The sequence below is a fragment of the Mytilus trossulus genome, chromosome 4 (assembly GCF_036588685.1).
Source record: "Mytilus trossulus isolate FHL-02 chromosome 4, PNRI_Mtr1.1.1.hap1, whole genome shotgun sequence".
In the NCBI taxonomy this organism is placed as follows: Eukaryota; Metazoa; Mollusca; class Bivalvia; order Mytilida; family Mytilidae; genus Mytilus; species Mytilus trossulus.
In genome coordinates, this window is record NC_086376.1 from 93,140,454 (window position 1) to 93,156,869 (window position 16,416).

Below are 16,416 nucleotides of genomic sequence, written 5' to 3' on the forward strand. Positions count from 1 at the left end.
AACTTCTAATTAATATTTTTGGATAAACAATAGCAATCAATATACTGGACAAATGAGCCGTCAAATTAATTACCATAACGACAATTTTTAAAGAAAACATAACTATTTAATGATTTCAATACAAATTTATATCAAATCTATTAAAATTGAAAAAAAGTCCGGTTAACCGGTTAACAGTTTTTGGTATTCGGTATTCGGTCGTTTGAACGGTTAACCGGTTAACCGTTGACAACACTAATAATAAGTCTTCTCTGATTTTTGTTTTTTTTTATATTTTTGGGGGGAAATGAACTCCATTTATACTACAAATTATCTTTCTATAAAAATGATACACTTACTTATCAGCAAATACATTTGTATTTTGCCCTCAACCTCAACTTTGTAATTTTTGTAACTCCCTTTGAAACCATGAATGAATGAATGAATGCAGGAGAAAGTGTGGCTGTCAGCAGAAAATGTATTAAAAAGAAAATGAAAAATGCAAAGCAGAAACCAATAGTCTAGTCAATATTGAATATAATTTATACCTAATTTTTGAACTTCTAGAAGATATACTTCCATCGTATCTTGACCTTTTGACTTGGTACTGGAAAAAACAACATTATAATATTATTTTTGTAAGGCCTACTAGTTCTTGCACTTTGATATAGAAATAATACTTGTGCACCATTCTTTTATAAGAATGTGTTCCTAGTACACATATTCCCCATCCGCACTATCATTTTCCATGTTCAGTGAACCGTGAAATCTCTACAAATTGGCATTAAAATAAATAAGATCATATCATAAGAAACATAAGTTTCAAGTTGATTGGATTTCAACTTAATTAAAAACTATCTTGACCAAAAACTTTAACTTGAAGCAGGACAGACGTACCAACCAACAGACAAACAGATAGATGAAGAGACGCAAAGACCAGAAAACATAATGCAAATAAATGGGGCATAAAAAAGAGACATTGGGACTTTGAATAGATAGAACCCTTTGTTAACATTTATATACAAGATATTGTGTGAAAAACTCAAAAGGATACCCCTGCCACAAATAAAGCAATGGAAAAGAAATTTTGAGGGAAACCTAAAAACCAATTTAGATAAAAACAAGAATGTGTCCCTAGTACACATATGCCCCGCCCCATCCGCTCTAACATTTTCTATGTTCAGTGGACCGTGAAAATGGGGTAAAAATTCTAATTTGGCATTGAAATAAGAAAGGTCATATCGTAAGGAACATATGTACTATGTTTCAAGTTGATTGAACTTCAACTTCATCAAAAACTACCACAACAAAAAACTAACCTGAAGCGGAACAGACGAACGAACGGAATAACTAATGGACGAACAAACAGACCAGAAAACATAATGCCCATAAACAGGGCATAAAAATATGTCTTTATGCCCAATGGAATTAGATGGTTAATTATAGTCATTACCTGACTATCAATGGTATAAAACATGGAAAACTCTGGACATTGAGCCACAATTTCCTCTACACGTTCTTTACTCCTACGATCTCCTACAGGAATAGCATGGACTCTGTACTGAGCACAGAGGTATCTCATAATACCATCGGGACAAGATATATAATCCTTCAGGTAACTCTGGAACCCGTAACGTCTGAAAGGGAAATAATCTTTATTTATTATCACTGAAAACTACCTGACGCAATTTGGAGTTCAAAAACTGGAAAATCACCCTTTTTTAATATAAAACACCATAACTCAGAAACATAAAAATCTAACATTTATAAAAAGCAAGAAAAAGAGCTCATGTTAATAGATATAAACACTTCACCAAAGTTCCATGCAAATAAGTTGAGGTGTTTTTGAGTTATTTAAGGACATGTTGACGATGGACGTAAAATGGTATCCAAAAGTGATGAGTCTAAATGGCAAGTTAGGTCTGTAAATTCCTCTGTAGAGAGGTAAAATCAATCTTTTTGAATGATGTCAAGGTCTGTGCAGATACAAAAACATTATACCATTATGGGACTTGTTTCATACAGGCTAAAAAGATGATAAAAAAAAGTTGCTTCTGAAGATTTTTGTACATTATAAACCAAACAATACTTTTACCTATAATTTTCAATGCTTTTGGTAGGTACATATTCACTAACTGGTTTCTGTGGAACTTTCAAAGCATTTACTTTAAGTCCTTGCTCATCTCTCATTGTGTTCATGAATAGATTATAATCATTGGAATTCTCAAACACAAAAGCCTTCAGATCATCAGCACGAATGTGCATCTCTATAAATTTAGCCATTGAAGCATCTTTTGGATTAATCTGTAACAATAAATCAGAAGTTTGGTTAACATATAAATAATCAGTTTTTTCATAAGTTTATCATTTATATTTAAGTTCAGAAGTAAATAATTATATGTTGTAAAAGTATGTTGAATCCTAAATGGACAAATTTCTATAATCAGGTTTTTTTAGCATTTTTTTTTCAAAATTACTTGCATCTTCTTGAGGGAAAATGATTGCTCTCAAATCTGCTGTGAAGTGGAAAAGAAAGGTGGAATGTAAATAAACACTCAAGTTGAATGCATGTATTATATTATATAGATGTCTGGATTTTTTGTGTCCTTGAACTCATATCTTTTAATTGTATCTATTAAGGACATATCATTAAAAAGTGCATTTTTTTCTTGCATGTGAATTGTTACAATTACAGATATATTCCGAAAGCAGAAAGCAAGGCAATTGTTTTAACAGAAATAGGGAAAAGGTTAAAACATTGCTTAGAGCACCTTACATGTTTATAACCATAGTTTTATGGTAAACTTACGGTCATCATCATTGGTAAATGAACCTCTCCTTGAAATTTGTTTCTGTTTTCTTTACACCACATGACAGCATCATAAGTATGCTTATGTTTTTGTCGAAGGATTTCTAATTTTTTATTTTCTACATTCTGGATTTCTTTTAACTGGTGTTGGTTTGCTGAAATAACATTAGTTTGTTTTAATTTTAGAATGTGTTAGTCATTATTCATTCTATATATATATATCAGGGTGTCAAAGATATTGTTTCTTATCAGTTACAGCCTAATAGATGTTTAAGTACAAACAGTATAAATGCTTTTTTCCGTCCCAGAATTATTATTTTTAACATAGCATAAGAATATTCATGAAGACAAAAAAGTTCCTAATGCATGACTTTCAATGCCTTAGATTCATTTCATTTTGTGCACAAAAAAAATCTTATTGTGATATTCATTATGTGTAACAACCCATTAAATCCTTTAAGAAAAAAATAAACTAAAAAAGTGACTGGTGTACCATTTTGATCTCCACCATTGTTCAAAATACATCTGACATTACAATTTCATTTGTAACATCAATCACATGCTGCATAAGATAAGAATTTTATTAATCTATTCAATAAAATTGAGAATGGAAATGGGGAATGTGTCAAAGAGACAACAACCCGACCAAATAAAAAAACAACAGCAGAAGGTCACCAACAGGTCTTCAATGTAGCGAGAAATTCCCGCACCCAGAGGCATCCTTCAGCTGGCCCCCAAACAAATATATACTAGTCCAGTGATAATGAATGCCATACTAATTTCCAAATTGTACACAAGAAACTAAAATCAAAATAATACAAGACTAACAAAGGCCAGAGGCTCCTGACTTGGGACAGGTGCAAAAATGCGGCGGGTTTAAACATGTTTGTGAGATCTCAACCCTCCCCCTATACCTCTAACTATAAAGGGCATTATTTTACAACACAATATGATTGTAAAAAGCAAAACAGAAAACTAATACCATTTTATAACGTTATGGACAGGATCCGAGCCTAACACAACATGTGTCTTATATAACTATTAAATTAAATCTTATAACAATAAAATATTATATTATTTCATATATTTTGTTTACATCTGGATCTTCTTTCTAAACCTTTAATTATATAATTTCCTAGGCACATGAGAGTTGGTAAATTCTCATTTGTGAACAGCAAGAAATATTTCTTATCATTAGTTAGTTCTTTAAGACTAGTACAAAAAGTGATAACTTTATCAAATAATAATTTCCTCTGTTCATTTTATAAGGGACAATTTACTGTAAAATGGGTCTCATCTTCAATAGAATTTGATCCATGTGATAAGCAGTGATGACATAGACGTTGAGTTCTCTCTATGTATTTATTACTATATCTATCTTCTTCAATTCTAAGATCATGAGCACTTATTCTCATTTTACATATATAGCTCTTCTTATACTAAAATCTTTAATTGATAAATAAGCCTCCTTTACAAAGTCAGTCTTGAGGTTGAAATAGTTTTCTAATTTACCATAACCTTGTGATAAGGTTTCAGATCTTTTGACCAACCAAAATGTTTTTAAAACTGTTGCAAAGTTTACATTTTACAAATCTAATTAATAATTGAGCTTTGTATCTAAATTTTGTATATCAAGTGATTGAATTACATATCTCATAGATGAATACCAACAATTAATGTTTCCTGCATCTAAAAATTTATTACAAACATAAGCATCATACAGTAACCCTTTGTCAAATTTGTTAAGCCTGTGTACATAGTTTACCATAGATATAATGACAGAAAAAAAAAGATGAAATCTTGCAACTTCTGATAACACTGCAAAATTTGAGGCTTTTTTATTTACACCAAGAATATACTTTAAATATCTGATATGTGATTTTTCCAAATAAATATTTATGTAGATTAATTCAAATAGATAATAAATTTTTTTCTTGCAAGCAGCAGAGTTAATTTTAAATGAACCCCAATATTCACTACAATATAATAAAATTGGTTTTATTGTGTAATCATATAAATGAATTGCAGTATCAATACTTAGATTACAAGTCAACATGGATTTTTGTAATTTAAATTTTGCCTTTAAGGATTTTTTGAATTCTTTCCCCTGTTGAAAAAGACCACTAGAAGAAAAGACTATCTCTAAATATTGACATTTATTAACACATTCAAAAGCCTCTTTATCTAAATAAAGCAATTCCCTCAAAAATTAAAACTTTTGTTTTGGACAAGTTTACATCTAGACACCAGTCAATACAATAAGTATGCAATATATCAAGTCGTTTTTTTTTAGTGTTTAACAAGAATGTGTCCATAGTACACGGATGCCCCACTGGCACTATCATTTAGATGGACCCTGAAATTGGGGTCAATACTTTAATTTGGCATTAAAATTAGAAAGATAATATCATAGTTAACATGTGTACTAAGTTTCAAGTTGATTGGACTTCAACTTCATCAAAAACTACCTTGACCAAAAACTTTAACCTGAGCTTCACACTATCTTTTTCTTTGTTCAGTGGACCATGAAATTGGGGTCAATACTTTAATTTGACATTAAAATTAGAAAGATCATATCATAGGGAACATGTGTACTAAGTTTCAAATTGATTGTACTTCAACTTCATCAAAAACTACCTCGACCATAAAATTTAACCTGAAGCGGGACGAACAAACGGACAAACGAACGGAGGCACAGACCAGAAAACATAATGCCCCTCTTCTATCGTAGGTGGGGCATAAAAATACAATAATGTCATTGGCGTACATGAGACAATAAATTCTATGCCCATTGATATCAATAGCATCAGATCGTTAATGAAAAGCTTAAATAAGTTTGGACTTATAACATCCCCTTGTCTTACCCCAACTAGCGAGCTGAAAAATGGTGTTAATACATTGCCCACTTTCACAGACATTTCATTCTTCCTGTACATATCTTTTAAAATAGTATAAAATTTTCCAGATATGTTATTTTCCAATAATTAATAATTAATACCACAGTGTATGACCCTGTCAAAAGCCCCTTTAAAGTCCACAAAGCAAGCATAAATTTTCCCCCCTTTTTGTTAGTATATTTGTCTAATTAGGTTTTAAAACAAAGATATGATCAGATGTTCTACTCTTTTTTGAAAAAAACAATCTGACATGGATGAAATATATTATTTTTATCAAGATAAATGTCAAGTCTTTTATTAAGAATACTGTTAAATAATTTTCCAATGCATGAATTTATTGCTATGCCTCTGTAATTTTCAGGTTTACTAGGACTCCCTGCTTTGGACATAGATAAGATAATGAACATTTGCGAGGGTATGAAAACCAGACATTACTTTGAATAGAATTTTTTTCTGGACCATCTGAAATGTCTTCTTTTAATTCTTTGATGAGATTCCAATAACTCTTTGGATTATTATCCCTTAGATTATCCAAACAGTCAAGAATGTTTTGTTTACGTTCTATTGGAATTAAAAAATGGCTTTGAATTCAAAGCGAAAGTAGAATGTCACACTAGAATGTAAATTTTCTAAATGCTTGCGAATAATTTATTCTTAACATAACATAAAATCTATTCTTCTGTAATTTTTGTCACCCTAACTTACAATTAATCTCATTCCTAATTGTTACTATATCTCTTCGTATGAGGTCTCCATCCTGAGACATCTGTTCCATTTCATGAACAATTCTTCTCATTTCCTGAGTTACCCTCTCAATTTGTGGCTACAAAATAAGATTATATGTGATTTAACTCTGAACTGGTTTCTTTTTAAAATTAATATAACAGATGAATATACAACTTGATTACACACTAACTCTTAACTCATCTTAATATCACCCTCTCAATTTTACGGCTACACAATAAAATTGAATATGATTCAACTTTCTTCAACTAGTACTTTTTATATAACTGATGTACATACTAATTGACAATGCACTTACTATTTATTATTGCAATTTGAACACTATTGAGGCTAGAGATTGTACCTACAAACTCATGCACTTGAGTTGGTTCGTCTATTAAAGAACTCAATGATTAGCAAGAAAGTAATTGTAGATCATTGTGCAGGCACTATGTTTGTTTCATGTATTCAATATTCACAAAACAAATCTTGTAATAATAAATGCTATTAACCCCTATGTCTTCTGTCTGGACTGTTGTCTCTAATTCACTCTTCAGCAGATCAATCTGTTTCTTCAGGTCCTGCACTCTGAAATGTATCAATAATAAACTCAATTATATGTGCCTGTATCAACTCAAGAAACTTTGTCAAAGGTCATGTGACAGTTGACCTCAACTATTGAGAACCCCTGTTTCAATGATGTTGTGTATTTTAACCAACTACAAACTTGACAGGAAACACAACTGGGGGAAATATAATCTCTTAACAAATAATGATAAAAAAAAATTAAATCATAAAATAGATTTAATATCCTTTGAAAGTTATATATGTTGACTTCTTATTATCTGTCAATGAAAGTTATATATGTTGACTTTTTATTATCTGTCAATGAAAGTTATATATGTTGACTTCTTATTATCTGTCAATGAAAGTTATATATGTTGACTTCTTATTATCTGTCAATGAAAGTTATGTATGTTGACTTCTTATTATCTGTCAATGAAAGTTATACATGTTGACTTCTTATTATCTGTCAATGAAAGTTATATATGTTGACTTCTTATTATCTGTCAATGAAAGTTATATATGTTGACTTCTTATTATCTGTCAATGAAAGTTACATATGTTGACTTCTTATTATCTGTCAATGAAAGTTATACATGTTGACTTCTTATTATCAGTCAATGAAAGTTATGTATGTTGACTTCTTATTATCTGTCAATGAAAGTTATACATGTTGACTTCTTATTATCTGTCAATGAAAGTTATGTATGTTATCTTCTTATTATCTGTCAATGAAAGTTATGTATGTTATCTTCTTATTATCTGTCAATGAAACAAAATACATCCACTTCTGTAAACAATTTTTTACCTTTTCTTTCTACTCAGTTCCTCATTTCTCTTGAACTTTAAGTCATTTTGTACTTCTTGTGTCTACAATAAAAGATCAAAATCATTTCTGTGATATAACACTTGGGTACACAGAATTAAACTTTTAGCAAATTAAAGAACTTTAGTGAGCACGCTCACATACCCCACGTCCCCACATTGTCATTGGAGAAATAAAATATGTGTAAGAAAAAAAAATTGCATTATAATTTCCTGTCAATATGCACATCTGCATAGTATGTCCTTATTATCTACAAAGTTTCATAAAATTATGTTGTGTGGTTTCAGAGGAGTTGAGATGACAAACTGTTGCAGTAGTACATTAAAGCAAATAAGTTCATGAAATTCAAAGGGACGTAACTCCTAGAAAAAAATTGCATCATAATTTCCCGTCAATATGCACATCTATATAGTATATGCTTATAATCTGAAAAGGTTTTGTGAAATTCTGTTGTGTGGTTTGAGAGGAGTTGCGATAACAAACTGTTGCAGTAGTACATTAAAGTAAATAAGTTCAAAGAAGCGTAACTCCTAGAAAAAAAATTGAATCGCAATTTCCTGTCGATACGCACAACTACATAGTATGTCCTTATTATCTGAAAAGGTTTTGTGAAATTCTGTTGTGTGGTTTGAGAGGAGTTGCGATGACAAGAAACAGGACTGACGGACGGACAGACAGGTCAAAAACATTATACCCTCCGCAACCCGTTGCATGGGGTATAATAATTCTCTTAAGGACAAAATATATTGTACAGCATCAGAACAGTTAAAGACTATTTTTTTTTAAATATTTTTATAGGTCATTCTTATTTTGTACTGTTACACCACTGTCCCAGGTTAGAGGGAGAGTTCAGATCCTGCTCAAATGTTTAACCCTGCCACATTATGTATATATGTGCCTGTCCCAAGTCAGAAGCCTGTAAGTCAGTGGATGTCTTTATTTGCTGTGATATATATTTGTTTTTGGTACATTATTATATTAAGTTCACTAGTTTTCTTTGTTGAATTGTTTGACATTTCTAATTTCGTGGCCACAATAATTGAATTTAAGACAATGGAGATATTTATTCCACGAGGATTCAAACTTTACCTTATCTGTAAAAGCTTCTATTTCTTTGCTGCTTGCTTGAGCCTTTCTAGCATAGTCCCTTAAACTGTCAGTCTGGAAAAGAAATTATAAACAAACATTGGAAAACAATCAATATGTATATATCGAGATCTAAGATTAGATATTTTGAAATTCAACTCATCAAATACAGAATCAAAAATATTACAAGTCAGTTCCATGTCTCCCCGCATTTCAGTCATGATCAGATTTTGTTATGCCTACATGTGAAGTTACTGGGGTTTTTTTTATGAAGGTTTCCTTTCTCATCATAACATATTAGGAAAAGCCTAATATATAGGCTTATATGCAGGATTCAGCAAAATCATAAAAACCACATTATGCAGAGCTTTGTTTGAAAATTTTTTTAGTTGATGCAAAATCTGTTAAAAAAGCATCCCTGTATTTACTTTAGTCTTCATCTCTTTTTCAATGTCTTCCTTTCTTTTTTTCATGGCATCTAATTTCTTCTGTAATGGGGCAAACATTTGTTTGGCTTGTTTATATTCCTCAGCCTTTTGATCTCTTTCTGTTTTATACTTCTCATAAAGTTTCCTTTTTTCATCATACTCCTACAACAAATGAATCAAAAGTATGGAATTATCTAAAAGTTTACTTTTCAGTATAAAACAATGTTTTTTTGGTAACAAATTATCTAATTTCAAACACATAAAAATGGGAAGCCATAAATTGATGAATAGGCCATGTAATTAAAATGATTATTGTCACCTGTGTAAGTGTGTAATCTTTTGATTTGTGTTGCAACTGTTTCAAATTATATAGGCAACCATTTTAATGTCTGTTGAATAAAAGACACTACACATTAAAGCTGTTGCCAGATAGAATATATATGTAGATTTTAACACACTTAACAAATACAAGACAAATATATTGACTCATTAGGGCATAAATCTACAATAAATTCAGAAATTATTGCATGCATTTATTACTGCTATTTTTATATATATATGTATCAGATATAAGTTTGTCAGTTCTTATCTTTAAGTTTCTCATCCAGAATTTGCAGTACAATATAAAACCCATTAAAGAAAAATCTAAAAATTATTATTTTTTATGTTTTTATGATTTTAACCTTCCATAAAATTTGGCATAAATAGGTTTATAATGACTACTTACCACCCATGGTCTTTTCATTTGCAATATTTGAATTTTTGATAAATGTCTTTCTCTCTCCTCAAAATTTTTGACATCTTGTTCAAGCCTGGCATTTTTTTGCTTTTCTTGGTCTAATCTTTCTTGTATATTTTCAAAGCCTAGTTCTAATGATCTAGCTTGTTCCCGAGCTTTCTTCAATTTCTGGTGGTTATCATATAGCTCATTATTTATCTGGAAAAATAATGAGATTGTATTATACTTGGTGAAAAATGATTGCATGATAAAAAGTATTATGCCTACTAAATGACTTAACTTTATATTAGCATTCATTAACTTTAAACACCTTAATTACAAAGGTTATAATAGGTTTAAGTAAAGGTAGTAAAAGGTACATAATTTGCAGATCAGATGTAAAACTTACACTCCTAAAGGAAGTGGGTTTTTTTAATAATTTCGCAAAGAATACAAATATAAAAACACTATAGAAAGAGACAATTTGTTCTCAAGTTTAAAACAGAGAGCATGGATGTAAATGTACTATGTCATTTTAAATCATTGTAAATTTCTATTCCCGTTTGAACTATTTCCATTTTCGAGTCTCATATTTTTCTGTAGATTAAATGAAGATCTTGCCAAACATGTTAAAATTAAACAAACTTTTTGTACTTTGCAATCATATAGGTGTTCTAAATCTTAAAATAAGATTTATTGTTAGAAATAATCATCTTTTAAATCCTACATACTGATTTCTCTGTGTTTTCTAACAATTCTTCTGATGTCATTTTAGCAAAATCAGCCACTTTTTCTTGAGGTAAGAACTGACAAAGATTATTTACTTGAATGTTCTTCTGAGCTACCAGTTCATCTACCTGAAATACAAAAATAAAACATTGTTATACTTTATCTATTGTAGGTACAAACAAGGTAAAAACAACTAAAGTTTATGTTGTTTAAACAATCGCCTAGGAGATAACAATACATCATCAGCAGGTTCAAATGTAAGGAAATTTTGTTTACAGATGCTGAAATAAAAGTTTTTCGTCTTAAATGCTCTCAAAAAAGTCTCATCTACTTGCGAATAAGAATGTCTTTTCTATCAATGTTTCAGACAAAGTAAAAATTATTTTTGTTTACATGTTTCCAATTTATTTATTTTTTCAAATAGAAGACACAGATTTTAGCACAAAAGTTTAAAATGGAACCATGAATAAACATTTCTTCATTGTCTGTGTATTTTGCAATATTTCCTCCTACATGTAATTCCAAAGATTAATTACTTAGCCTCTGTCACAAACTTACTGCTCTATGTGTTGCAGGTCTTCCATTGATGGTCCATTCAGATTTGTTGTTCTTGTTGATTTCTCTGTGTATAATATAATTTTCTCCATCTTCATTGAACCTTAATATAAAATATGTGATGCTGTTTTAAAATAAACTCAATTCAGAGACAAAATTAACATGATGAATGTCACAGTATTTACCATTAGAATCTCAACAGAACATCAGCTTCATCTAATGTAAACTGTTTGTCAATGTGTGTATAAAATTTAATTTGAAGCAATTATAAATTCTAAATTCTATTTTTGAATAAATAATGATTTCCTAAATTATTTTAAATAATTTAATTTGTTTAATATCTTTTTCATCAAAGAACAGAGTGCTATATTAAATAAAAATACATTTTCATATAAGAAAGTGTTTACAAGACAGGTCCAGTATTTCTATTTTAATGTTCCTCACAACATGTTGCACAAGTTGAAATTCAAGAAGTTTAAACATTGAACTTCAACAACAATTTTTAAGTGATTACCATTTGTCCTTCAAAATACCACACAGGTCCAGAATAATACCAACTTACAATTCTAGCTCTATTTTTCCTTTGTTACATCCATATTTGATAAAATCAGCCACCTGTTGCGCTCTTCCCAGTATACTTAATTTTCCACCTAGTCCAATACATATTGCACAAACTATTGTTGATTTTCCAGTTCCATTTGGTCCAATTATCACATTCAAGTATGGTCCAACTTGGAATTCAACAGAATCATATGTCCTACAACAAAGATAATAACATTACAAATATATTTCATGTGAATAGAGGGAGACCATGTAATTTTGAAATAACAAGAATGTGTCCCTAGATCACGGATGCCCCATCCCCACTATCATTTTCCGTGTTCAGTGGACTGTGAAAATGGTGTAAAACTCTAATTTGGCATTAAAATTAGAAAGATCATACCATAAGGAACATGTATACTTAGTTTCAAAATGATTGGACTTCAACTTCATCATAAACTACCTTGACCAAAAACTTAGAACCTAAGTGGGACAAACGAACAACAGACTAACAGATGAATGGACACACAAACCAGAAAACATGATGCCCATAAATGGTGCATAACTACAGTTTTTTTTACCAAAGGTAAAATATTATAAAAAAAGTTATATTTTACCAAGGAGCTAGTCCAAATAATTATGACATCTGGCAAGGCTATTTTTCTTCTTTCTGGGATGCCTTTCTACGATGTAATAATTCTGAATCCACTTTTTACGTCTGAAGCGCAAATTCTGGAGGGAAAACTTTGAGACCTAAATATTTTTGACATGATATTTTCATTGTAGGCTAGAAATTTTTACATAGTTACAAAGTCCTACATTTTTTGTGCTTATTGATGCAAAATATTTTACAGTAGTAAAATCAAATAAAAAAAAATCGGTAAAATTTCCTGATGAACTCAAAAACTTTTTTTGGTCACTTTTTTAATTCCTCATTTGCGCAGAAATCTAATTTCATCTTCCTGTCTCCTTGTCATGAGACTTTGATCATGAGTAGTCTAGTAAATTATAGAACTTAAAGAACACAGTACCAATTTCATTTTTAATAATTCTTTGTCTCTGATATAAATTAAGTAAGAATCTAAAATGTACCTGATGATCGCATTTCTTTGTTTACATTAAACATGAGGTCATAACGTAAATAGCGTCACAAGTAAAACCATTATAAACAGAACCAAAATCAGAAACATTACGTTATTTCTGGATTTTTTTAACAGATTTTGAAGTTACAAAAAAAATAATTCATACAGACTTTATGACGTCCCCTTTCACAGGTAATGCCTGCCTCATATTAAAATAAGATACGATTATTGGAGGTGGGCAAATATCTATTTTGCTTTTAAAATTATTTGGATGACCCAAGAGCATGAATTTCATTACAAAATTGCTGGTCTCCAAAGTAGTCTAAGATTACTCTGACGTCCAACGGCTGTTTTGCCAGACAAGCTGGGGCTAATCTCGGACTACTCCACAGGGACTTGAACCTGGGACCTTTGTGTACATGGTGTAACAAGTCGCAAAGTTAACCAACTCAGCTAAAGAAGTACTTACTATTAAATGTAGCTCATTCGCTTATGGATGCTTACATGTAAGTATCTACATGTACTAGTACATTTTTCTATTAAGGGAAGCAATCCTGTTAGTGTCATAAAATTTTATAATTTGTTTTAGTCCAAATAATTATGACGTCTGGCAACATGGGCAAGGCTATTTTATTATTTTTCTGGGACACCTTCTACGACGTCATAACGCTGAAGCCATATTTTACGTCTGGAGTTTGAGAGCAAATTTTGGGGGGAACTTTGACACCTAATTTTGACAAGAAACTTTCATTGACGGTTAGAAACTTTTACGTAGTTACAAAGTCCTACCTCTTTTGTGCTTATTGATGTAAAATATTTCCAGAAATATCCAAAAGAAAGGATTAAATAAGATACAATTCCATTTGAAATGGGGGAATATTTATTTTGTTTGGAAATGATTTCCCACAATTACCAACGAAACGTCACTTCCGGTGAACAATGGTAAAAGTAAAATTTAAAATCTGTTAATATTTGACAGACCCGAATTTCCAGACAATGTAAATCGGACCTTCCAGAAATTCAGATCCATTAAAATATACCGGATTTTAAATTTTATATTCACCGAAAGTGATGTTCTCCCCAAAATTTGCTCTCAAACTCCAGACGTAAAAAATGGCTTCAGCTTTATGACGTTCTAGGAAGGCGTCCCAGAAAAAAATTAAAATAGCCTTGCCAGACGTCATATTTATTTGGACTAAATTTGTTTATGTTCAACTTATCCAGGTTTAATGATAAGTCGCTATCCTAAGGCTATTTTTTTCTTTTTTTTTCTGTAGACTTAGCTTTCATTTTTAATTACCATGCATCTCAAGCTTGGTAACTCATAATTATTTGTCAGTAACTAAATGTACGATGCTGTCCAATACTGAACCTTCTGACCTTGTTTGTTTACATTTAAATTTCAATGGCGTCAAAATCATGTGCTGTCAATTCGTTCTACCCAATCAAATTGCTCTACTGTCAATTAGGGGATTGTTCAGTCTACGGCAATTACGTTACTTCTTTGTGGGATACTGCTTCAAAATAGTTTCCAATAATTTTGGGTTTTATTCAACAGGAAAAATCTTTTTTTGCCATCCCTTTTGACATCAATGGAATTTTGTATGAATATTTACCTACAGTCATTTGACAGTCATGATGTCAGAATATCGATCTTTTTATAATGAATTCTATGAAAAATCAATGTAAATTGTTTTTTATTAACCTACTCTATATTCCTGTACAAAATTATGGCATGGGCATCATTTTTCAATTAGTTTTCCTTTCATTTTGGTTGGGCTTTTTTCGCGGGATAATCATGAAAGACGTAAGGAGCATGTCATTTTAAAATTCCTAAAAATACGATTTGCTTGACCTGTAGTGCCTGCCACAAGATTGATGACGCTGAATGGAATGTACACAAAGCAATGGAGGCCAGAAGTGGGATTTTGTGAAGTTCTAGAATGTTTTTAGACATTCGGAAGTCAGGATTGAAACGGGCATTAGAAAATTGGCATTTTTTAGCAACAATTGAGAACAACGTCAACAATGAAAACATACCTTCAGAAATGGTTTTTTATTCAAAAATGCAGAAAAAATGTATTCTGCACTGTTTTTCTACGCCGGAAGTAGTGTAGTGATGTCAATGCAGAGTTTCCCCGTGTGTTAAGTTCAAACACAAATACCTAATGAACTGACAAGATGAACGATTTTAGACTATACATGTACGGTAGGATAAATTATCAATCAGGGATAGTCCCTGGTTCAAGGCGTACTTTGTAGGATATCCTACTCCAGTTTTTAATTGGATAGAGAGCTTTTCACATCATATTATGAGATGTGTGGTCTCCTGTGGCCAATGTAAAACTTGTGAAAAGTTGCCTGCTACAGTGCTAGTGACACAGGCACTTGTCTCAGAATTTTTTTTTCCTATATACCTTATTATAACACAAGGTACTTAACTTGCATTTTAGAAAAATGTTGGGTGGTGACAAAGTTCCGTTATATGCCGCTTTATAGGCTGTTAATCCCACTAAAGCTTGTTTTATCGTAAATCTAAATTGATTTATCTTTACAATGGTGTATAACATGCCTACATTTATAGTCAGAATCATCCGTAGCAATCCTACCAAAGTATGTCAATCGTTATAATTTTGCAAACCGCTGAAGAATTGGCAATAAACGCGTCATGCTCCTTGTATATCTCAGTTTCCGATTGGTCAATTCTATGGGAAAGCCTAAATGATTCTCGGAGTTATCTGATCTTGTTTCATTTCATACGTAAAGTCAAGAGAGAGTCTGAAAGACATTGACGTCATGGGAAAATTTGTAACTTATTAGACATACCACAAACAACACTTGTTAGATTTTTTTCACGGTATATCATACAATATCACTAACTGTATGATAAGTTCTATTCATACGAAAACTAACAAGTTTTTTTAAAACGATTTTTATAATAAATCATTTACTGCGGCCGTTTATTGTCAATTCTTCAGCGGTTTGCAAAATTATTACGACTGACATACTTTGGGAGGATTGCTACGGATGATTCCGACAACAAATGTAGGCATGTTATACACCATTGTATAGATTAATCCATTTAGATTTACGATATAACAAGCTTTAGTGGGGTTGACAGCCTATAAAGCAGCATATAACGGAACTTCGTCACCACCTAACATTTTTCTAAAATGCAAGTTAAGTACCTTGTGTTATAATAAGGTATATAGGGAAAAAAAATTCTGAGACAAGTGCCTGTGGCTAGTGAGTGCTACTGTTGAACTTACAAAATATTTTCAAGCTTGATTCTAACTATTGCACCTTCCTTAAATGTGACATCTTCGTGATTATTGTTTGTTATAGCCAGCTGAGAGCTATTCTGTCTCCGTTGCTTTACAGAATTTTTCATTTCTCCAAATTTTTGACAAAATTTCGCGGCAAATGTTACAAACAACCATTAAACTTCCTGTTTGTGTTATAAGCTAAATCTAATATTCA

At 31.1% G+C, this 16,416-nt stretch overlaps 1 protein-coding gene across 1 annotated transcript in view; it reads right to left on the reverse strand.

Moving 5' to 3' along the window:
* The window catches only part of LOC134716341 (structural maintenance of chromosomes protein 5-like), a 32,532-nt gene extending 16,116 nt beyond the window's left edge, over positions 1-16,416 (reverse strand). Inside the window, exons 1-14 of the mRNA XM_063579275.1 lie at positions 16,206-16,416; positions 11,877-12,071; positions 11,318-11,417; positions 10,762-10,887; positions 10,040-10,249; positions 9,313-9,474; positions 8,888-8,959; positions 7,781-7,842; positions 6,921-6,996; positions 6,391-6,508; positions 2,789-2,943; positions 2,075-2,283; positions 1,433-1,616; positions 528-586 (exon numbers count right to left, since the gene is read on the reverse strand). Coding sequence (XP_063435345.1) covers positions 528-586; positions 1,433-1,616; positions 2,075-2,283; positions 2,789-2,943; positions 6,391-6,508; positions 6,921-6,996; positions 7,781-7,842; positions 8,888-8,959; positions 9,313-9,474; positions 10,040-10,249; positions 10,762-10,887; positions 11,318-11,417; positions 11,877-12,071; positions 16,206-16,327 — 1,850 coding nt within the window. The 5' untranslated portion in view covers positions 16,328-16,416. The remainder of the gene's footprint in view (positions 1-527; positions 587-1,432; positions 1,617-2,074; positions 2,284-2,788; positions 2,944-6,390; positions 6,509-6,920; positions 6,997-7,780; positions 7,843-8,887; positions 8,960-9,312; positions 9,475-10,039; positions 10,250-10,761; positions 10,888-11,317; positions 11,418-11,876; positions 12,072-16,205) is intronic.